A 23,549-nucleotide genomic window follows, 5' to 3' on the forward strand; every position below is an offset into this window, starting at 1 on the left:
AGAATTAGATGACAATTATATTTGTTTTTATTTCTTAATTGAAATATAGTTGATTTACTGTGTTTCAGGTGTATATCAAAGTGATTCTGTTTTTTTCTAATATGTATGTGTGTATATGTATTCTTTTTTTCCTATATATTTTAACTTCTTTTTTGTTGGCATATAACTGCTTTACAATGTTGTGTTAGTTTCTGCTGTACAACGTCAGGAATCAGCTCTATGTTACATCTATCTGCTTCCTTTTGAGCCTGCGTCCCGCACTCGCATGCCACCTAAGTCATCGCAGAGCAGCGAGCTGAGCTCCCTGTGCCGTACAGCAGCTTCCCACTAGATGTTTTATGCATGGTAGTGGGTGTATGTCAATGCTGCTCGCTCAATTTGTCCCCGCTGCCCTGCCCCACCTGTGTCCACAGTCCGTTCCCTATGTCTGCATCTCTTTTCCAGCCCATCATAGGTATATACTAACAAGATAGCAAATATAGTTCCGCATGCTGTACAGTAAGTCTTTGTTTATTTTATGTGCAGTAGTGTGTCTTTGTTAATCCCAAATTCCCAGTTATTCCCTTCCCTCCTCGTGACAGTTTGACCTCAGCCTCCAGTGAACAGAAAGGTTTACTGTGAGAACTTAATCTAGCACTGACTTCCAACGTTTTACCTCCTATCGGCACAAAAGGTGACCAGTTGCACTGTACACATAAAAAATATCTGGTCTTTGCCTTCATTCTTTTGTAAAATATTTCATAGGCTGATGTTCAAAACATTCAGGAAGAGAAATTGACTTATAATGCTCGAAAGTTCATGGACCAGGGCACGCCATTAAAGCAGGGTTTGTACGGAAAAAACATACTTTCTGGTTTTGGGCCAGCAGTTCTACTTTGGGGACATTTATTCCATACAGTGCTCTGTGATAGAGACCAAGATTTATAGCTGGCGATTTCCTGAATAACAAGTCAGATAGCAAATGCCTCAGAGAAACAGCTTTCATATGCTCTGCAAGGCACAGAATAGCTCGGTGGAATGGATGGTACATCTCCAGGTTTTTATGAGGTGGCATTTTTGGGGGTTGTGTGTGTGTGTATATATATATATATATTTATCTCTGGCAAGACGAAATGATATTAATTGTTTTTCTTTCTGGCCTTAACCTAAAATTGGAAAAGTTTCACTGTTTGTCCCCTTCATCCTTCTCCCAACATCCTCTCCTACCACCCTCTTCTCCCTATGTCACTTGAATCAGACCTTGTACTTTTATACACAGAGCTGCTTATGGAAGCTATCTCAACTCAAAAAAAAAAAATTGAGAATATGCTTGAATGATAGAACAAAAATTCCTCTTACCTATATTTTGTTTCTCGGGTTGATAAGATATTCAGATTTTCCCTGCAAAGTAAAGACAAAGCAAGCAATACTAATAAGAGAGAGCCTTCCCCACTGGAAATGAAATTGTGGTTTTCCAACAACCTTGAAGATGCTCTTAAGAAGTTGCTTCACCTTTGGTTGAGGATGAGACGTTCACATGTTGGTGTGGAGGTTCGATTATTGCTATTGTTCAGTCACCAAGTCGTGTCTGACTCTTCAGAACCGCATGGCCTGCAGCGCGCCAGGCCTCTCTGTCCCTCACCATCTCCCAGAGTTTGCCCGAGTTCATGTCCATTGAGTCGCTGATGCTGTCCAGCCGTCTCATCCTCTGCCACCCTCTTCTCCTCCCGCCTTCAGTCTTTCCCAGCATCAGGGTCTTTCCAGTGAGTCAGCTCTTCATATCATGTGGTCAAAGTATTGGAGCTTCAGCATCAGTCCTTCTAATGAATATTCAGGACTGATTTCCTTTAGGATTGACAGGTTTGATCTCCTTGCAGTCCAAGGGACTCTCAAGTATCTTCTCCAGCACCACAGTTTGAAAGCATCAGTTCTTCAGTGCTCAGCCTTCTGTATGGTCTTCATGAGGTTCTGTAGAAGTAACCCATAAAGGAACAGGGGAGGAGCAGTGAGTGCAAGGGCAGCAGGAGATGCTGGCCAGTTCTGGTTTTCATTTCTGTGGATTTTTAGGTCAAGTTTGAAGACAGTCTTTTGATAACATATAAGGTCTTTCTGAACTCCGGAAGTTGGTGATGGACAGGGAGGCCTGGCTTGCTGTGATTCATGGGGTCGCGGAGAGTCGGACACGACTGAGCGACTGAACTGAACTGAACTGAACTGAAGGTCTTTCTAGGTTTGTTTCATGTGTACATACTTTATATATTGTCTGTATGTAAATCTTGGACTTCCCTTATAGCTCAGTTCATAAAGAATCCGCCTGCAATGCAAGAGACCCTGGTTTGATTCCTGGGTTGGGAAGATCAGCTGGAGAAGGGATAGGCTACCCATTCCAGTGTTCTTGGGCTTCCCTGTGGCTCAGCTGGTAAAGAATCCGCCTGCAATGCGGGAGACCTGGGTTTGATCCCTGGATTGGGAAGATCCCCTGGAGAAGGGCAAGGCTACACTAGTATTCTGGCCTGGAGAATTCCATAGTCCATGGGGTCGCAAAGAGTCAGACACAACTGAGCGACTTTCACGTTACGTCACTTCATATGTACATCTTGGGCTTCCCTGGTATCTCAACTGGTAAAGAATATGCCTGCAATGCAGGAGACCCCAGTTCGATTCCTGGGTTGGGAAGATCCCCTGGAGAACAAAATGGCTACCCACTCCAGTATTCTGACCTGGAGAATTCCACGGACAGAGGAGACTGGCAGGCAAAGAGTTGGACACGACTGAGCGACTTTCATTTCACTTCATGTAAATCTTAGATGTACAAACCATTGAGTATAATTGAGAGTTTAGATGTAAATTTTCAGTTACAGTCAGTAGACTTTCAACATGGGTACCAAGGAAAGTTAATTGGGTTTGATCCCTAGGCTGGGAAGGTCCCCTGCAGGAGAGCATGGCAACCCACTCTAGTATTCTTGCCTGGGGAACCCCATGGATAGAGGGGCCTGGTGGGCTACAGTTCAAAGAGTCACAGAGCGTCGGACATGACAGAAGCAACTTAGCATGCATGCACATAGTCTTTTCAACCCAAGATGCTGAGATAACTGGATATCCACATTCAAAAGAATGAATTTGGATTCTTACCACTCACCACATACAAAAAATAACTCAAAATGGATAAAAGATTTAAATGTAAGAGTTAAAACTATGAATGTCTTAGAAGAAAACATAGGTGAATATTTGTGACCTTCAGTTAAACAGTGGTTTCTTAAATATGACATCAAAGTACAAGCAACAAAATCGACAAATGGGGCTTCATCAAAATTATGATCTTTTTGTGCTTCAAAAGACACCATCAAGAAAGCAAAAAGACAACCCACAGAGTGAAGAAATATTTTCATGTTGTGTATCTGATAAGGAATTGGTATAACAAATATATAAGGAACTGTTATAACTCAATTTCTTAAAAAAAAAAAAAACAGCTAAAACATGGGCAACAAATTTGAAAAGACATGTCTCTAAAGAAGATGTCTAAATAGGCAATAATAAAAAGATGCTCAGAACAACAAAAGGATGACTACTCTTGCCACTTTTTTTCAACATAATATTGGAAGTCCTAGCCACAGCAATCAGAGAAGAAAAAGAAGGAAAAGAATCTAAGTTGGAGAGGAACTGAAACTGTCACTGTTTGCAGATGACGTGATATTACACACAGAAAACCCTTAAGACCAAAAAACTATTGGTACTTAAAAATTAATTTATTAAAGTTGAAGGATAGAAAATTAATCACAGAAATCTGTTACATTTCTATTCACCAATAATTAACCATTAGAGAAATAAATAAAACTCTCCTATTCACAATTGTATCAAAAAGAAAAAAATACAAAATATAAAGATGCTCAATATCATCATGCTCAGATGCTCAGTCATGTCCAACTCTTTGTGACCCCATGGACTATAGTCCACCAGGCTCCTCTGTCCATGGGATTCTCCAGGCAAGAATACTGGAGTGGGGTACCATTTCCTCCTCCAGGGAATCTTCCTGACCCAGGAATCAAACCTGTGTCTCTTACATCTCCTGCATTGGTAGGCAGATTCTTTACCACTAGTGCGACCTGGGAAGCCCACTCAATATCATTAGCCATCAGAGAGATGAAAATCAAAACCATATTGAGATGCCACTTTGCATCAAGGCAATGGCACCCCACTCCAGTACTCTTGCCTGGAAAATCCCATGGATGGAGGAGCCTGGTGGCCTGCTGTCCATGGAGTCACTAAGAGTCAGATATGACTGAGCGACTTCACTTTCACTTTTCACTTTCATGCATTGGAGAAGGAAATGGCAACCCACTCCAGTGTTCTTGCCTGGAGAATCCCAGAGACGGCGGAGCCTGGTGGGCTGCTGTCTATGGGGTGGCACAGGGTCAGACACGACTGAAGTGACTTAGCAGCAACAGCAGGATGGTTATACTCAAAAAGACAGCTGAGTGGTGGCAAGGAGGTGGGGAAGTTAGAATCCTCACTTAGTGCTGCTGGGAATGTAAAATTTTTCAGCTGCTTTGGAAAACAGTCTGGAAGTTCCAAAAAAGATCAACCATAGACCCAGAAATTCTTCTCCTACATATATACCCAGAGAAAGGAGAAAATATGCCCGTGCAAAAACCTAAACACTAATGTTTACAGCAGCATTATTCATAGGAGCCAAAAAGTGGAAAAAAACCCAGATGTCCATAAACTGATACATATGATATATATCTATACAGTAGAATATTATTCAGCATTGGAAATGAATGCAGCGCTAATTATCTACACAATAGATGAACCATGAAAGCATGCAAAAGAAGCTAGTCACAGATGGCCATGTGTTGTATGGTTCCATTTAAATGAAATATCCAGAATAATCAGATCTCTAAGCAGAGAGTAGATTAATAGGTTGGAAATCTGGGAGTAAATGGGGAGTGCTGTTAATGAGTTATACGGCTTCTTTTTGGAGTGATGAAAATGTTTGCTGAAAATCACTGCATTGTACAGCTTCAAAGAGTGTATGACGTGTGAATTCTCTTGGTATAGAGCTGATATTAAACACACAGAAAAGCATATTGCATAATTAGTGTCATACAGAGTTCCATTTATAATTTTAGACTCTCGGACTAAAACTCAGCTTAGTGTTTTAAGTAACCTGTTCCAGGACACCAGCTAGTGATTGGAAAGCCAGACTTCCTGAACATCAGGCCCGTCATTTTCTGTACTGTGATTATGACAGGAAGTTTGACCCCAACAGACCGTAAAAATCACACTTACTGAATTTTATTGGTTTGGCTGGGTAACACTAGCTTATGTAACCGGTAAGTCACGGAGGTTGAGGTTGACAGTAGAAGTTTAATTCCTTTTCATGTAAGATTCAGTAGCATAAGGCGAGGATGAGTGGATGCAGAAGGTTCCTTCTGTCACCTACAGAGGTTACTCAGGGACCCAGGGTGTTCTTACATCTGTTTCTTTCAAGGTGGCCATGGGCTTTAGCATCCTGCTTGCAGATGGGGATGGGGGCGGGGGGATGTTTCCCTGGTGGCTCAACTGGTAAAGAATCTGCCTACAATACAGGAAACCCTGGTTCAATTCCTGGGTTGGGAAGATTCCCTGGAGAAGGGAAAGGATACCCACTCCAATGTTCTGGCCTAGAGAATGCAGGGTCACAAAGAGTCGGACGTGATTTTCACTGTGTCATATCTGTATGTCTTGGGCTTCCCTGGTGGCTCAGATGGTAAAACATCTGCCTGCAATGCAGGAGATCAGAGTTCGATCCCTGGGTTGGGAAGATCCCCTGGAGAAGGAAATGGCAACCTACTCCGTTACTCTTGCCTGGAAAATCCCATGTACAGAGGAGCCTGGTAGACCACAGACCATGGGGCTGCAAACAGTCGGATACGACTGAGCCACTTCACTTTCAGCAGATGGGGGAGGGGAAGCTCACCCATGTGGTGCTTTCCTGAGGCCGTTCTCCATGGGTTGCATGGCATTTCCTGTATCAGTCTGTGCTCATGACCCGGCTACTTCAGTTCAGTTCAGTTCAGTCACTCAGTCGTGTCCGACTCTTTGCGACCCCATGAATCACAGCACGCCAGGCCTCCCTGTCCATCACCAACTCCCGGAGTTCACTCAAACTCATGTCCATCGAGTCGGTGATGTCATCCAGCTATCTCATTCTCTGTCGTCCCTGTCTCCTCCCGCCCCCAATCCCTCCTAGCATCAGACTCTTTTCCAGTGAGTCAACTCGTCGCATGAGGTGGCCAAAGTATTGGAGTTTCAGCTTTAGCATCAGTCCTTCCAATGAACAGCCAGGATTGATCTCCTCTAGAATGGACTGGTTGGATCTCCTCGCAGTCCAAGGGACTCTCACCCCACACAAATAGTACGGGGCTGGGAAATGACCACGCTGGCCAGCAGCACCCCGGCAGCACCCCAGCTATCTCCTAGCCCTGCGGTGAATCACTTGGTATCTGCGCTCCAAGTTCTCTTCCCTTTGTTGCTGTTCAGTTGCTAAGTCATGTCCAAATCTTTGTGACCCCATTGCAGCACACCAGGCTTCCCTTCCTTCGCTATCTCCGAGAGTTTGCTCAAACTCACGTCCATTGAGTTGATGATGTCATCCAAACATATCCTCTGCCACCTCCTTCTCCTGCCCTCAGTCTTTCTTAGCATCAGGGTCTTTTCCAATGTGTCAGCTCTTCGTCAGGTGGCCAAAATATTGGAGCTTCAGCATCAACCCTTCCAATGAATATTTAGAGTTGATTTCCTTTAGCATTGACTGGTTTGATATCCTTGCTGTCCAAGGGACTCTCAAGGGTCTTCTCCAGCACCACAGTTTGAAGGCATCAGCTCTTAGGCACTCAACCTACTTTATAGTCCAACTCTCACAGCCGTACATGACTACTGAAAAACCATAGCTTTGGCTATACAAACCTTTGTCAGCAAAGTGATGTCTCTGCTTTTCAATATGCTGTCTAGGTTTGTCGCAGCTTTTCTTCCAAGGAGCAAACATTCTTTTAATTTTGCTTCAGATTAACATCTGCAAATGATTATCCATAGCACCTTTCCTTATGAGATAGGCACGAGGATTAAATGATAATCTGCATATAGTATTAAATCCAGATTCTAGAATAAAATGTGTTAAGTTGCTTCAATCATGTCTGACTCTGTATGACTCTATGGACTGTAGCCCACCAGGCTCCTCTGTCCATTGGGTTCACTAGGCAAGAATACTGGAGTGGATTGCCATGCCCTTCTTCAAGGGATCTTCCTGACCCAGGAATCAAACCGGCATCTCTTATGTCTAACCTACATTGGCAGGCAGGTTCTTTACCACTAGCGCCACCTGGGAAGCCCTCTAGAATAAAATAGTGCTTAATAAACACTAGTTACCGGGGATGACAGAGAGTGAGATGGCTGGATGGCATCACCAACTCGATAGACATGAGTTTGAGTGAACTCCGGGAGTTGGTGATAGACAGGGAGGCCTGGTGTGCTGTGATTCATGGGGTTGCAAAGAGTCAGACATGACTTAGTGACTGAACTGAACTGAACTGAACCATTGATGGTAATAGCATCTTCTTCTGACTTTCAAGGTAATGAAATATTAATGCTTAATGTTACAAAAAATGCTACATTTACAAGTCACTGGCAATGCTCTAAAAGATTTTATGCTGTAACTGTGATGCTTGGAAAACTCTTAAACAGTCAGAATCTTTCACTTATTAAGAGTCTGTTGAATACACACCATCTATAAACACATTTGACTGTGTGGATCACAATAAACTGGAAAATTCTGAAAGAGATGGGAATACCAGACCACCTGACCTGCCTCTTGAGAAACCTGTATGCAGTTCAGGAAGCAACAGTTAGAACTGGACGTGGAACAACAGACTGGTTCCAAATAGGAAAAGGAGTACGTCAAGGCTGTATATTGTCATCCTGCTTATTTATCTTATATACAGAGTACATCATGAGAAATTCTGGGCCAGAAGAAGCACAAGCTAGAATCAAGATTGCTGGGAGAAATATCAATAACCTCAGATATGCAGATGATGCCACCCTTATGGCAGAAAGTGAAGAACTAAAGAGCCACTTGATGAAAGTGAAAGAGGAAAGTGAAAAAGTTGGCTTGAAGCTCAACCTTCAGAAAACTGAGATCATGGCATCTGGTCCCATCACTTCGTGGGAAATAGAAGGGGAAACAGTGGAAACAGTGGCTGACTATTTTTACGGGCTCCAAAATCACTGCAGATGGTGATTGCAGCCATGAAATTAAAAGACGCTTACTCCTTGGAAAGAAAGTTATGACCAATCTAGATAGCATATTAAAAAGCAGAGACATTACTTTGCCAACAAAGGTCCGTCTAGTCAAGGTTATGGTTTTTCCAGTAGTCATGTATAGATGTGAAACTTGAATTATAAAGAAAGCTGATCACCGAAGAATTGATGCTTTTGAACTGTGGTGTTGGAGAAGACTCTTGAGAGTCCCTTGGACTGCAGGGAGATCCAGCCAGTCCATCCTAAAGGAGATGAGTCCTGGGTGTTCATTGGAAGGACTGATGTTGAAGCTGAAATTCCAATACCTTGGCCACCTGATGAGAAGAGTTAACTCATTTGAAAAGACCCTGATGCTGGGAAAGATTGAGGCAGTAGGAGAAGGGGATGACAGAGGGTGAGATGGTTGGATGGCATCACTGACTCAATGGACATGGGTTTGGGTAAACTGTGGGAGTTGGTGATGGACAGGGAGGCCTGGCATGCTGTGATTCTTGGGGTTGCAAAGAGTCGGAGATGACTGAGCGACTGAACTGAGCTGAACTGATAAACACATTTTCAGTATAGTGGGATCACAAAAAGAAGAGATGGCTTTTGCCTTTGAGCACTTCATGATGTGGTAAGCATTAGCAATAGCTCCATTTTAAATAGCGTATAGTTAACCTGAGTTTTTGGAATAATTCGTTTTTTCAGCCATCTGCACATATATTCTAACACAGACAAATATTAATGTGTTTATCTTTCTTAAAAAGTAAACCCAATTTTAAAATATGTCAAAGTTGTTTTTATTGTAGCTTTCTGCTTCTTGGTCTCAAATGTTGATTTATCACCTCCCTCTCTTGCTGTAAATTGTCAATTTACCTCTCCCCGACCCGTCACAATCTACCCTCAGTTATGGAATTATTATAAAGCTATTATATATTGCTGTGTAAGAAACCAATTTTGTAAATTTTTTCAAGATGGTTATTTGAAAACAGGTTTGTTTTAATGTGAAAGAGCATGATGCTGTAATTTGTAGTTTACTTAGATTAGAAACTTGGTCTAGTGCAGTGGCTTTTAATTTGCCCACGTTTTGTTTTTAATCGAAAAGACAACATTGTTATTGATTTCTCACAGTTTTAAAAATTCATCAAGCCTATGATGCTCTTACATTCATCTGAAGCAAGGCCCATTTAACCAAATAACCCTTAATCACCTTGTTTGTCATGTGAAAGTGAATTTCGCATCTTATGTTACTATTGAGAGTTCCTTGTTCTTCCAAGTTTTCCCAGCCCCCCTAGGGTGTTAGAGCTGCAGGAGGCCTTAACATCCTGTCCTTCTGGTCTGCCCTTTCAACAGAAGAGAACTGAGGCCCGGGGAGGTCAGGGGGCAGGCCTGGGGCTGAGTCCTGGTACAGAGAGCTCCCTCCACAGAGCCCCTCTCCCCGGCTGGGAATATTCCCTTTCCTTTGACCCCTTCCCCACTTTCTAAGCTGTCATGACATCTTGTTACCATTTCCTTGAAATGCCTCTTGCTTTCCACCCTTCCCATTTCTTCCTGTCTCATCCCATCCCTCAGCTCCTTGCAATGGGAAAGGCTGAGTGCTTTGTCTTTGGGGCATCCATTATACAAGATTTAATTTTCTCTAAATACCACTGTCAACCTGTCACTCCTCTGCTGTGAGTCTGCCAAGAGCTTCCTGCTTCCTGTAGCAGCAAATGTCATCACTTCTCTTACACCAGCTCCTGATTCCACTGTATATGCTCAGCTTGATTCCTTTCTCCCCATGAACCCTAAAGACCCTAGGTTTTCTCTGGGTTTGTTCCATGCATCAGACATGTTTCCTTTGTGATTTTAGTATGTCCTGCCCCCAGCTCCTAGTGTCCCCCTGCCTTGCCTTTCCAAATCCTCCCTTTACAGCTGAATCCAGTTCCCACCACCTTGCCATTTTTTCCCTGCTACTCCAGTGAGAGCCCAGTGCCCCCTGCCCTCACATGATTCCCAAACTTTTTCTTGTTAGGCACTAATAGTTGTATTGGGCATCATAGCCTATCTTACATGGCTCTCTGATTTTTTCTTACACTTGTGTTGCCTTCTCAGTTTTATTTAATGCTCTTTGAAGACAGGGCTTATATTTATGTTTTTTCTCATCAGTTCGGTTCAGTCTCTCATTTATGTCCGACTCTTTGCAACCCCATGCATTGCAGCACCCCTGGCTTCCCTGTCCATCACCAACTCCTGGAGCTTACTCAAACCCATGTCCATTGAGTCGGTGATGCCATCCAACCATCTCATCCTCTGTCACCCGCTTCTCCTGCCTTCAGTCTTTCCCAGCATCAGGGTGTTTTCCAATGAGTCAGTTCTTTGCATCAGGTGGCCAAAGTATTGCAGCTGAAACTGAAGTCCTTCCAATGAATATTCAGGACTGATTTCCTTTAAGATTGACTGGTTGGATCTCCTTGCAGTCCACGGGACTCTCAAGAGTCTTCTCCAACACCACAGTTCTAAAGCATCAATTCTTTGGCACTCAGGTTTCTTTATAGTCCAACTCTCACATCCACACATGACTACTGGAAAAACCTTAGCTTTGACTAGATGGGCTTTGTTGGCAAAGTAACGTCTCTGCTTTTTAATATGCTGTCCATGTTTGTTATAGCTTTTCTCAGTTCCGTTGAGTGTCTCAGTCATGTCTGACTCTTTGCGACCCCATGGACTATAGCCTGCCAGGCTTCTCTGTCCGTGGGATTTCCCAGGCAAGGATATTGGAATGGGTTGCCATTTCCTTCTGTAACTCCATATTTCACATTGCCTAAACAAGTGGTCAGTAAATACTCCTTGCTTATTAGGGACTCTTTGAGCTTTTAAAAAGTGTTGGCCCGAGTTACAGGCACTTGAGACGTTTTACAGTGTTCACTGCCTGGATCTGGATCCATTGTCAATAATGCAGAGCAGCCCTCTCCTCCCTGCTATGTGTGATGGAGTCAGCACTGCTGTGTTACTGGTCTTCTGAGGGGCCTCGCTGTATAGGTGTGGGGATCACACTCAGAGTTGCTGATGTGGTGGTGGGTTAGTGGCAGAGAGGTGAGGGCTTACACCCCCGGTTCTTGGGTCTTACAGTAGGGAAGAGTTCCTCAAGCATGGGGAGGAAGCACAGTATCCTGTGAGCTCTGGCAGATTCTCTGCACCCCAGCGTGAAATGTGAACTGGCCTGGCCCTCCTCCCACTGTGTGTCTTTGAGCCAGTAATGACCTTGGTGCTCTCTTTTCTACGATACTGGCAGAGTGTCCTAAGATTGAATCTGATCTTTTTCTGAACAACTTTCTCAGTACCCAGAAAAAAGCTTCCCCAAAAGGTAAGCATGTTGTAGTAAGCCCCTGACTTTGGAAAAAGGAATGTGTCTTATTTAAGGAAGACTGTGTCTGCTTTCTGGATTTCGATGTCCCTTTTCTGTGCCTTCCTGCCTCTCCTGGTAGTCATTTCTAGACTGAGCAACTGCAGATTTTACTGCACCTTGGACTACACTCTCCCCACAGCATAACCCCTACAAAAATGTCCTCCACTAAGGCTCATAAACTTGGAATTGCTTTTTCTGTAATGTCAGCAAGACTCATTCCACCCATACAAGCGCAGATTGGCCTTTTTCCTCTTTAAGAGACTTGGCAGAGACTCAGATAAAGGTGAAGTCAACAAACTCTGGCGCGGTAGTGAGTTTCGTGCCTCTGGGCTTGTCAACCCCTTGTTCCTCTCATGTTCTGAATCCTTGTTCCGTCCAGAAGTTTCTCTCTTCCTGTCTATGACGATAAAGATGTTTCAGATCCTGCCCCCTTTGTTAATGTCCCTGCCACCGATAGTAAGACACCACATCTCTTCATTTATAGAAAGATACCCAACTGGATTCACTTTAAGGTGTTTTTTGCTCTCTCTCAATCCCTAGGTGGATGGAAGTCTGCTTAGTGGAAGAATTGCCACCAACCACTGAACTGGAAGAAGGACTCCGGAACGGAGTTTACCTTGCAAAGTTAGCCAAATTCTTTGCCCCCAAAATGGTATCAGAGAAAAAGATCTATGATGTGGAGCAAACACGCTATAAGGTAACTGAGATCTCATTGCTTTTGGCCTCTGGCTCAACGTGAAAGTTCAGTCTTTGCCTTTCTTTCCTTTCTCTAGTGTTTCTATCAGGATTCTGTGGGAGGTAGGGGTGTGGGGAAGGGGAATGTCCTTGGTCTTTGAAGCCTGTTAATAATCATTCCTGAGGCAGCAGCAGTTTTTAAAGCAAAGCACTTTTCTGTTTCTGGGCTGAGGCTGAGAGACCTCTGATCCGTGGGGCTTCCAGCTCCCAAACCCCGTTATTCCTTCGTGGAGGTCATGTTATTAGCACCAGGAAATAGAAAAGTGGGGGCCTCTGCCCCTCCTGTCTCACCACCGACATGGTTTATTACTCCCCTTATTCTCATCAAGGAGTAAGGGACCCAGCAGAGACTTGAACTTGTAGCCCTGAAGAGTTAGAGCCAAGGTGATTAAAAAAGAAAAAAAGTACTAATGTTGGCGAGTCAGAAACTCCTTTCCATTTGATGTTTAGAATGAGACTAACCTTTTTGTATGCAGCTAGTTTTATGAATTATTTCATAGCTAATTTGAGAAGGATTATAGGGAGGAAAACCAAACCAATATAAACACCAATCTTAATCAAAATAAATAAATATAATCAAAATAAACAACCAATCATTATAAACACTGTATTATTTTTTAAAAATGTTTGTATTTTACGGATATAATGTTTAAGTATTTTCAGGTAAGGTGATACATCTGTGATTTGCTTCAAAATAATTGGGAAGAGGGTTGACAGATGATTCAAGACCAGCCGTGAGTTTGTAATTGTGCAAATGAGTTCTTTATACTATTCTGTCTACATTTTTATGTTTGAAAATTTCCATTAAAAAGTAAAGAAGGAAAAAGTAAGCACCAACCTAAAAGACACCTTGATTATATGTATCTTCAGAAAACAGCTTTTAAATGTGTCCTGTTCTCTTCTCGAATGTGAGATCTCTTCTCCACTTTGGATCAGGGTTTCTAAAGCTTCTTTGAAACTTGATTTTTTTTTTTGTTTTCTCAATATCCTGTGTTTGGTTTTGTTATATCAGTATTTTTTATCTGCAGATTTTCAAGTGTTTTTAAAAGTTATTTCAAAATTTCAAGGATAACATTAAGTATAATTGAAAACAGAATAATTTTCCATTTAATGCATGAGTCACACTACCCTTCAGTTGTTATTGAGACAAAATTTATTTTTAAAATATGTATATTGAATTCAGAGCAAATGTCTGAGTAATGATTTAGGCTAACAGACAAGATGAATTAACATCTTTTTTGACAAGTCCCTTTTCATCATCTAATCTAAAAGGGAATGGAGCAAAAGTCTCTGCCTTGAATAATGTTATGAAAAAATATGTTTGCATATGTTAAAATAAGTTTTAAGTCATGTTTATTAACTCTAGATGTTTCCCCATAGAGTGAGTTTCTAGCACTTTGGCCACCTCATACGACGAGTTGACTCACTGGAAAAGACTCTGATGCTGGGAGGGATTGGGGGCGGGAGGAGAAGGGGATGACAGAGAATGAGATGGCTGGATGGCATCACCAACTCGATGAACATGAGTTTGAGTGAACTCCGGGAGTTGGTGATGGACAGGGAGGCCTGGCGTGCTATGATTCATGGGGTCGCAAAGAATCGGACACGACTGAGTGACTGAACTGAACTGAACTGAAGCAAAACAAATGATTTGGCCAGCCAAAATTAAAGTTTCTTTTTTTAATTTTAAGGAATATTTTCAAAGTTCAGAAAAAAATTATTTGTATCCCCTGTGTCACAGAATAAGTTAACATTTGTCCACATTTTAGATCATGATCTTTCTTTTATTTCCATTGCTTTGTTGATGGTTGTTATCAAGACCTAGGCCTCTTATAATGGCCATGTAGATTTGATGATAAAGTGTCATGGGCTCCAGGCTTCCCTGGAAAGGGATTGTGGGTGTTTTGTTTCGATGTGTGGCTTGGGAGAATCAGGCCGGAAAGACAGACCTTTAGTGAAAGTGAGCCTCAGAGCTGCAGGTGGGCTAATTCCCCTCCTGGCACATTATACACCTTGAATATAGGTGTCTCTTGCCAGTTCAGCTCTGGACCCCTCATGGCAACTTAAACAGGTACCATTGCCTCCTGGCATCAGAGGTCCTATTATTTGAATCTATAGCAACTTCTCTTTGGGATGAAATATTTGGGGGAAATATTTCCAATCTCTTGTTACAAAATAAAATTCCCGGGGCACCTGTACACGTGCTGACGTTCCTGAGCAAACCATTGTGACAGAAGGAAGTGGTCTGTGTTACTGTCCCCATCCCGTCAGGCCCCAAGTGGGAAGCACAGAAGAGAGGATGTTAGGAGAGGCGTGGAAAGATGGGAGGTGGCAGATGGAGGGGAGTCGATGCCAGCTGTGACGTGGGAGAACCATGGGACAAAGGGAAACTACCCCTCTGTTAATTCACCAGAGAAAAGAGGCTTTTCTCTTCTTCTCCTGTATTAAATCCCTGAACATGTCCTTGAATGGGAATTGTTAGTGATTTGCTGTGTCATCGTAAATTTTTATTTTAAGGCTATTTTGTTGCTTCTGCAAAAATGAAAGGAGACAAATATAGTGGGCAGGAGACAGCTTCCTGTTAATGTGCTTTTTGGAGCTAAAGCTCGTCACATGGTCCTCTTCAAGGAGCCCTAAATCACGGGACGGCGGCAAAGATGCTGAAACACAGGGGAACACTCGCTAACCTAGGCCTGTCTCTCAATGGGCCATCTGGAAACCATGAGTTCAATGAGCCTGAACGCTCTGCAGGGTCTGCTGGACTGTGGCCATAAAATATGACCCACCTGTTAGGCTGTGTGTCCCCGAGCAAAAGCTCTGTCCCAAATCCTAGGGCCTTGGTTGTGGCACTCACGGCTTTGAGCGAAGCAGCAGGAGCTTTCACGCAACCCTGTCCTCGCTGCTGCCGGCTTGTTGTGTTCAGCCTTGGGCCCTCGTTAGTTTAGGGTGAGAAAGTTATGCTAGGTATTGAGTTCAACCTCCCAATGAAGAGTGTGCTTTCCCTGGCCAGTCCCATCTCCCCCTCCAGGGCTGGGTTGTGTGATCATGCCATGCACACGTGGACACACCACATTATTGTGGTAATTATTTTGTCATGAAGGCAAGAGCTGTGTGTGTCTTTTCCACTGTGTCCTCGGTGAATAGTTCAGGTTCCAGCCCAAATAGCTGTTGGGTAAAGGAATGAATGAGAATTTTTTATTTTTTAGAGATTTTTTTTTTTTAATGTGGGCCATTTTAAAGGTCTTTTATTGAATTTGTTGAAATATTGCTTCTGTTTTATGATTTGGCTTTTTGGCCATGAGGTATGTGGGAGCTTACCTGCCCAGCCGGGGGTTGAAACCTCACCCCCTGCATTGGAAGGCGAAGTCTTAACCACTGAAGTGGTAGGGAAGTCCCAACTAGTACTTTCTAGTAAGCCAAAGGGCTCCATTTCTTGTCTTCTATGCTTTATTCAATCCTTGCTGAAACTCCTCCTCTAAGTATGATGCTCAGACTTCCTATGGTCCCCCATGATGGATGTGTTTAAAAATGTGAACTTTTGGGCCCTCCCCCAGAATCTTAGCCTGGGCCCCAGGAAGCTCCATTCTTAATTATCACCTCAGGTGATTCTTTTAACTCTGGGAGCTGGTGATGGACAGGGAGGCCTGGCGTGCTGTGATGCATGGGGTTGCAAAGAGTCGGACACGACTGAGCGACTGAACTGAACTGAACTAAGGTTTGAGAACCACTGCTCTAATAGGCAGGAGAAGGCAATGGCGCCCCATTCCAGTACTCTTGCCTGGAAAATCCCATGGACGGAGGAGCCTGGTAGGCTGCAGTCCATGGGGTCACTAAGAGTCGGACACGACTGAGCTACTTCACTTTCACTTTTTACTTTCATGCATTAGAGAAGGAAATGGCAACCCACTCCAGTGTTCTTGCCTGGAGAATCCCAGGGTCGGGGGAGCCTGGTGGGCTGCCGTCTATGGGGTCACACAGAGTCGGACATGACTGAAGCGACTTGGCAGCAGCAGCTCTAATAGGCGGATGCGTTAATATAATAAGATTTAATAAAGTTACAGGGAAAGAAGATAAAGCTGTACTAAAATGGAAATACATAAAGGGTAGAACTCATTTATCCATGCAATCCTCATCCATACCTACCAGGTGCCAGCCACTGATCTGGGCACTGAAGACAGTGCAGAGCCAAGCAGACATGATTTCCATGCTGCTCACAGTTGGAGAGATAGTCTGTGAGGAAAAGAGATAGTTATGAATTGTGATCAGTGTATGAAGGAAGAAATTGAAGCCAGAGTTGTTGACAGCCATGCACTTTGCTGAGGAAATGTTCTTACACGGAGGCTGGAAGAAGGAGAGGAAACTCATCCATGAGAGCTAAGGGTAGGGAGTGGGGAGGGTGGTCCAGACAAGAGGGACTCAAGGACGAAAAGCTCTTGGCCAGGCTGAGTGTCTGGAAGGCTAGGTGAGGGACAGAGGTGAGACATGAGACCAGGAGAGAAGCAGAGAGATTGCTCAGTCCCGCCTGGAGGACCTCATACGGGGTGCCTTCATCGTAAGTACAGGGGAGCTGTTTCAGCATTGACAGGGGCACCGTGGGACAGTCTGTGCTTTACAAAGACTGCTCTGCTGCTGTGTGAGGGAAGACGGACTCAAAGGCAGGGTGCGATGAGAGGATTCCTCAGCCCAGAGATGAGAAGTAAGAGGACTAGAGAGGAGAAATGAAGGGCGAATCCTGGAGAAGGACTGGAAATGGGCGGAGAGACCGAAGAGAAGACAGCTGGGTGGAGGCGGGAGGTAACTAAGCAGAGTGTGATCGGTTCTAACGGGGGTTGGGCTGGTACAGATGCCAGAAAGGGTTCCGTGGTGGGGCTTGACAGATGAAGGTTCCCAAGCCAACTAGGATGACCCAGAGAAGGAGGAATGAAGGAAGAAGGGGGCATTCCTTGGGGAGAATTCAGTCTGCCAAGCCTCACAGCGGTATCATTCTGGACGATTGTAGATTTATAACAAATGCTGGTATCATTGACGATTGTAGATTTATAACAAATGCTCATTGAACATTTAGGTGGGCCTTAGACAGGGAAGGCATACATAGTGGTCAGTAGTATGAGCTGCAGACCAAAATACTTCAGAATCTGGCTTCACCACTGACTTTGACTCGGGGAGCTTCAGTTTCCTGAGATTAAAGTGGGAAAATACTAACAGAATCAACCTTGTAGAGAAATTGGAAGGAACAGATGTGATCATCTATGCCAGGCGCTCGGCCCAGTGCCCGCCTAATAGAGGTAAGCACCCTGTAACTGTTACAGACATTGTTTGTTTGTTCAAAGGCTCCATGAGCAGTAAATTGACCAGAATACCTGGACTAGGAGTCAGGGAATTCTGCAACCTGATCTTGACCCTGAGCTCAACAAGTTAGGTCAACTCGAATGTCTTAAATACTTGGGCCCTCAGTCTCTTCATATATAAAATGAGCAAATTAGAATAATTACTGGTTTCAAACGACCTCATAGTTCTAAATTGCCTTGATCCTAATATATAAGAAGTTACCATCCACAGAAGGCTTACATAATACCTCATCTTTTCAATTTAAACTGCAGTAACTGAACTGAACTGGATCTTGTTCGCTGATGCTCTAGTAGCTCAGCAATAGAAAATCAGCATGTCCTTTCTAGTCTAATACCTGAAAGAAATTAGGCAGATGGACCATAACAACCCTTGACTAAGTATGACTATACATGTAGCGCCTGGTCTAACATATTAATGTTAGTGTTCAGTTCAGTTCAGTCGCTCAGTCGTGTCCGACTCTTAGCGACCCCATGAACCACAGCACGCCAGGCCTCCCTGTCCATCACCAACTCCCGGACTTCACTCAAACTCATGTCCATCGAGTCGGTGATGCCACCCAGCCATCTCATTCTCTGTCGTCCCCGTCTCCTACCGTCAATCGCTCCCAGCATCAGAGTCTTTTCCAGTGAGTCAACTTGTCACATGAGGTGGCCAAAGTATTGGAGTTTCAGCTTCAGCATAAGTCCTTCCAATGAACACCCAGGATTGATCTCATTTAGAATGGACTGGTTGGATCTCCTTGCAGTCCAAGGGACTCTCAAGAGTCTTCTCCAGCACCACAGTTCAAAAGCATCAATTCTTCGGCGATCAGCTTTCTTCACAGTCCAACTCTCACATCCATACATGACCACGGGAAAAACCATAGCCTTGACTAGACGGACCTTGGTTGGCAAACTAGTGTCTCTGCTTTTTAATATGCTATCTAGGTTTGTCATATCTCTCCTTCCAAGGAGTAAGCGTCTTTTAATTTCATGGCTGCAGTCAGCATCTGAAGTGATTTTGGAGCCCAAAAAAATAAAGTCTGACACTCTTTCCACTGTTTCCCCGTCTATTTCCCAAGAAGTGATGGGACCAGATGCCATGATCTTCGTTTTCTGAATGTTGAGCTTCAAACCAACCTTTTCACTCTCCTCTTTCACTTTCATCAAGAGGCTTTTGAGTTCCTCTTCACTTTCTGTCATGAGGGTGGTGTCATCTGCGTATCTGAGGTTATTGATATTTCTCCCGGCAATCTTGATTCCAGCTTGTGCTTCTTCCAGCCCAGCGTTCCTCATGATGTACTCTGCATATAAGTTAAATAAGCAGGGTGACAATATACAACCTTGATGTACTCCTTTTTCTACTTGGAACCAGTCTGTTGTTCCATGTCCAGTTCTAACTGTTGCTTCCTGACTGGTGAAAAGACAAACTATAAATGGTTATGATGGACTAAGTTTATTTTGAGCCTCCTTAGAAGACCTTTTTTGTTCTAACTGAAGTAAATCTGTAGATTGAAGATGTTAATATAGTTCACTCACTGAAGCTGACTTCTAAAATATACAGACATGGAGCATAGGGTTCTGAAGTCAGCATTCCTCAGGTGTTTAGAGTGGATGAAGGATTTGAAACCTGTCATGTCATTTACTATAGAAATATGACCAAGATAGCCACCCTTTCCTTCAGTGCCTCTTACATGAAGCGCTGAACTTTTTTTGACCTTAAATGTGAATAAAGTTTCAAGCCCAGTCTCACAGCATAATAATTACCATGACCAACATTTACTGCATTCTGAGGTGTACTTTGCAACTGGGTGTTCCATGTATAGTCTCATGAAATTCCTCAACCCAAAGAAACGTACCATTCCCATTTTGTGGCTGAGGAACCAAGGTTCAAAGAGACTTAGAACTTTCCTGAGGTTACCTAGCTAATCAGACCACTAAATGGATGGGATGTTTTTATTGCATATTTTAGATTGTTCAAGGCTATCAACCAAAGATTCTCAGAAACCAACCTAGGGTCAAACAAAACTATATTTATTTAAACTCAGAAAAAAGGCCAAGAAAAAAGGCATACCCATGGAGCTGTAAGAAAGAGGAAATAGGAGCTTAGTAGAGATTTGAGCTTGTACTGAGTGATTCTAATAAGGATTTAGGGAAGCAAGAACCAATTATCTTTGGGATGTTATCAGGAAAGTGAAAGTGAAGTCACTCAGTGGTGTCTGACTCTTTGTGACCCCATGGACTGTAGCCCGCCAGGCTCTTCTGTCCATGGGATTCTCCAAGCAAGAATACTGGAGTGGGTTGCCATCTCCTTCTCCAGGGGACCTTCCCAACCCAGAGATCAAACTCCAGTCTTCCACATTGCAGGCAGACTCTTTACCATCTGAGCCACCAGGGAAGTCTAAAAGGTGAAAGTTGCTCAGTCGTGTCTGACTCTTTGCGACCCCATGGCCTATACAGTCCATGGGATTCCCCAGGCCAGAATACTAGAGTGGGTAGCCTTTCCCTTCTCCAGGGAATCTTCCCAACCCAGGGATCCAACCCAGGTCTCCTGCATTGCAGGAGGGTTCTTTACCAACTGAGTCACCAGGGAAGCCCAATACTAATGGTGTTATCAGCTGCTGCTGCTGCTGCTAAGTCACTTCAGTCGTGTCCGACTCTGTGTGACCCCATAGACGGAAGCCCACCAGGCTCCCCCGTCCCTGGGATTCTCCAGGCAAGAACACTGGAGTGGGCTGCCATTTCCTTCTCCAATGTGTGAAAGTGAAAAGTGAAAGTGAAGTCGCTCAGTTGTGTCCGACCCCTAGCGACCCCATGGACTGCAGCCCACCAGGCTCCTCCATCCATGGGATTTTCCAGGCAAGAGTACTGTAGGATCAATTTGGTGTCTTGGTAATTTTTATCTAGGAGGTGAGAATATTCACTAGGAAAGGAGTTGCTGTCTTATTTGGAAGAGGACTATGTTAGTCACATTTGTTGATGCTGAGTTAGCCTCAGACGCTCCCGCAGGGCTGTGAACAGTCTGGGTGCACGCGCTCTCCGTGCTTTTCCTCTCTTCCCGTGCCCTCCCCCTCAGGTCCTCTCCCCTCCCTCTGTTATTTCACAGGGTTTAGCTAATCTCTTTCCTCTGAAGAGCAATCCCCTGGTCATCAGGTTCTGCTGAACCTGATGGGGGCGTGATGACATGGGGAAGGTTTTCAGATCCACAGAGATTTAGTCTTGAATCCCAGCTCAGCCCCAACAGACGTTTGACTTTAGGCAAATCACTTCATCTTTGTTGCCTCGGTTTCCTCATCTCTCAAAAAAATGGGAATAATAACTACTTTGCCGAGTATTTGGAAAATTAGAGATAATTTATGTAAAGTGCTTGACATACATGGCCCAATCTCAGTAAAAAATGGCCACTATCAAAAACGTATAAATATTTGCCAAATTTTAATTTTCTTATGCTTTATAATTTCTAACAGTAAGAAAAATAGTTTTTGTTAAATCAACGATTAGATTGTAGAAGCTCACAGAAGATGGGAAGAGCTAGACTTTGTCAATGTGATAATCCACCATTGGGGGTTAATTATGGTGAAACTTGCTGTAGTTACTTTTTATTCAAAGTGAAAAATAAGATATATAACATTATGGTATACATTTAACTAATATATAAGATTATTTTAAAGCTGTCAGTAGTATACACCTGATAAAACTTCATAAGATAGCAACAAGAATATTTTATAGACTGTGTAGAAAACAATGGCTGGCTGATTAGAACTGTAGGAATGGAAAACAGAGCCTATTTTTGTTATATGGGTAGAAAAAGATCTTGTAAAATATTTCCACTGAAAGTTTGCTTATTGTACAAGGCCAGGGTTAGAATTAGATTATAGAAGGAATAAATACTAAAATTAGCTCTGAATCATGGAGTGTTTTTTTGTTTTCTTCTTTGTATTTTTCTATATTTTCCAGTTTGGTTTTTTCTTTTATTATTATCTTTTTTTTTTTTACAGAAATCATATTACAGTTGTGATCTGGCAGAACCAGAAACCACACACAAAAAAGACATCTACTCTTGTAAAAATCCTTTTTTTCCAGAAGTTACTATTGCCCTCAGCCATGGTTGCCGCAGTCTTGACACTGTGTGTGTGTGTGTGTGTGTGTCTGGGAACACACACGTGCTCATGCCTGTGCACACATGTCTCATAAAACATCCTTAGGCGTGCTAGACAGTAAATGGTCTTTGGGAGTCTAGTTCAGAATTACCTCAAACGTGTGAATTCTGGGGACTGGAATGGTCCATCCCCAGTGGTTCGAGTGTTGCTAAGGAAGTCTCATCTCCTTTACGGGTTGCTTTATGTGAGCGTTCATGGCACTATTCTAGGAGAAATAACAATTGAAAGCATCCTGCTAATGGAAGCAGTGGTTACTTTTTTCACCTACTTTTCATGTGTCCCTCTCTCTCCCACCCCGTTAGAAGTCGGGCCTTCACTTTCGGCACACAGATAACACCGTGCAGTGGTTAAGAGCCATGGAGTCCATTGGTCTACCCAAGGTAAGCTTGGACTGGGGGACAGGAAGGCTAGTATGGACACCTTGTTGTGGGAAGGGTTTTCTCAGAATGGGGTATCTTAACGCTGCAGAAGTCCTCATTTCTTCAGGAATGAGAAATGTGAGAACTAAACAAATATGTGGAAAAGCACACATAAAGTAACATATGGCAAGAATTCAGGTTGGGAGCAGCTAGGCACAGTTAAACAAGGTCAGAACAGGCTTTCCCTAGTAGATAATTGATTTAGAAGCGTCATCTCCCTCTTTTGTATTGCTATTTATACCTAAGATTCCAAGTCTTCTTGCATCAGTATATATTGTATCATTATAAATCATCATTGTAAATTTATTTTAAGTGTATTTTATTATAAATCATAGTATCACTTTAAAGTTCAATGGCTAGCGAGTCAGAGCTCTTACTCCTGAAATATCTCTCCCAGATAAATCTCATTCTGAAAATATTCAGAACTTGTTAAATTCAAAGAGCAGATACCCTTATACCTGTGAGACAGATTAGACAAGTAGAGGAAATGAGAAAATAATTACATGTGATAGAAATTGTAGAGCTATTTCTTAAACTTCTGATTTTGAAATAATTTTAGCATCACAGGAAGTTGCAAAAATAGTACATCTTTGTGTAAACTTCATTCAGGTTCCCCTCATGGTGACATCTCATAACTGTAGTACAGAAATAAATTGGCGTTGGTGTATGAATGTTAACTAGACTCGGACTTTATTCAGTGTTCACCAGTGAACATTCGTGTGTGTGTGTGTGCGCGCGTGCGCGTGCATGCACGGGTGTAGTTCAATCCATGAACAGACTCTGTGACCACTACCAGAATCAAGATACAGGTACTGCAGAGAGGTCAGCCTTTCCATAACATCCCCAGCGCTGTCTCCTGGCAGCCCACTAATCTGCTCTCGTCTGTATAGTTTTGTCATTTGGAGAATGTTACAGAAATGGAATCACACAGTAGGTAACCTTTAGAGACTGACTTTTTCACTAAGCATAATGCCCTTGCCATCCGTAAGGTTTCCATGTGTGTCAGTAGGTCCCTGTTTTGAATTGTTTATTTAGTAAGTCCAGCTATTTTAAAGAAATTATTTAAGAATGGTCCAGCAAGGGGATAGGCTACTGACTTATTTAGGCCTGTGTTGTTTTTAGTATTAATCCAGGTGTGCAATTAAAAACACCCCCACAACAAAAACAAAGAATTCCTTTTAAGGTGAATTATGAATGCCTATTTTTAATACATTTGTGCTAATACCTGTCTTAACTCAGTTCATTTTATCTTGCAATGGTCAAT

At 43.1% G+C, this 23,549-nt stretch overlaps 1 protein-coding gene across 1 annotated transcript in view; it reads left to right on the forward strand.

Annotated features, from left to right (window-relative positions):
* Positions 1–23,549, forward strand: part of IQGAP2 (IQ motif containing GTPase activating protein 2) — a 316,582-nt gene that overhangs the window by 153,386 nt on the left and 139,647 nt on the right. The window contains exons 3-4 of the mRNA XM_055435889.2: positions 12,185–12,341; positions 22,169–22,246. Coding sequence (XP_055291864.2) covers positions 12,185–12,341; positions 22,169–22,246 — 235 coding nt within the window. The remainder of the gene's footprint in view (positions 1–12,184; positions 12,342–22,168; positions 22,247–23,549) is intronic.

Source organism: Moschus berezovskii, chromosome 9 (genome assembly GCF_049115385.1).
Source record: "Moschus berezovskii isolate FMDL1 chromosome 9, NW_MosBer_1.0, whole genome shotgun sequence".
Classification (NCBI taxonomy): Eukaryota; Metazoa; Chordata; class Mammalia; order Artiodactyla; family Moschidae; genus Moschus; species Moschus berezovskii.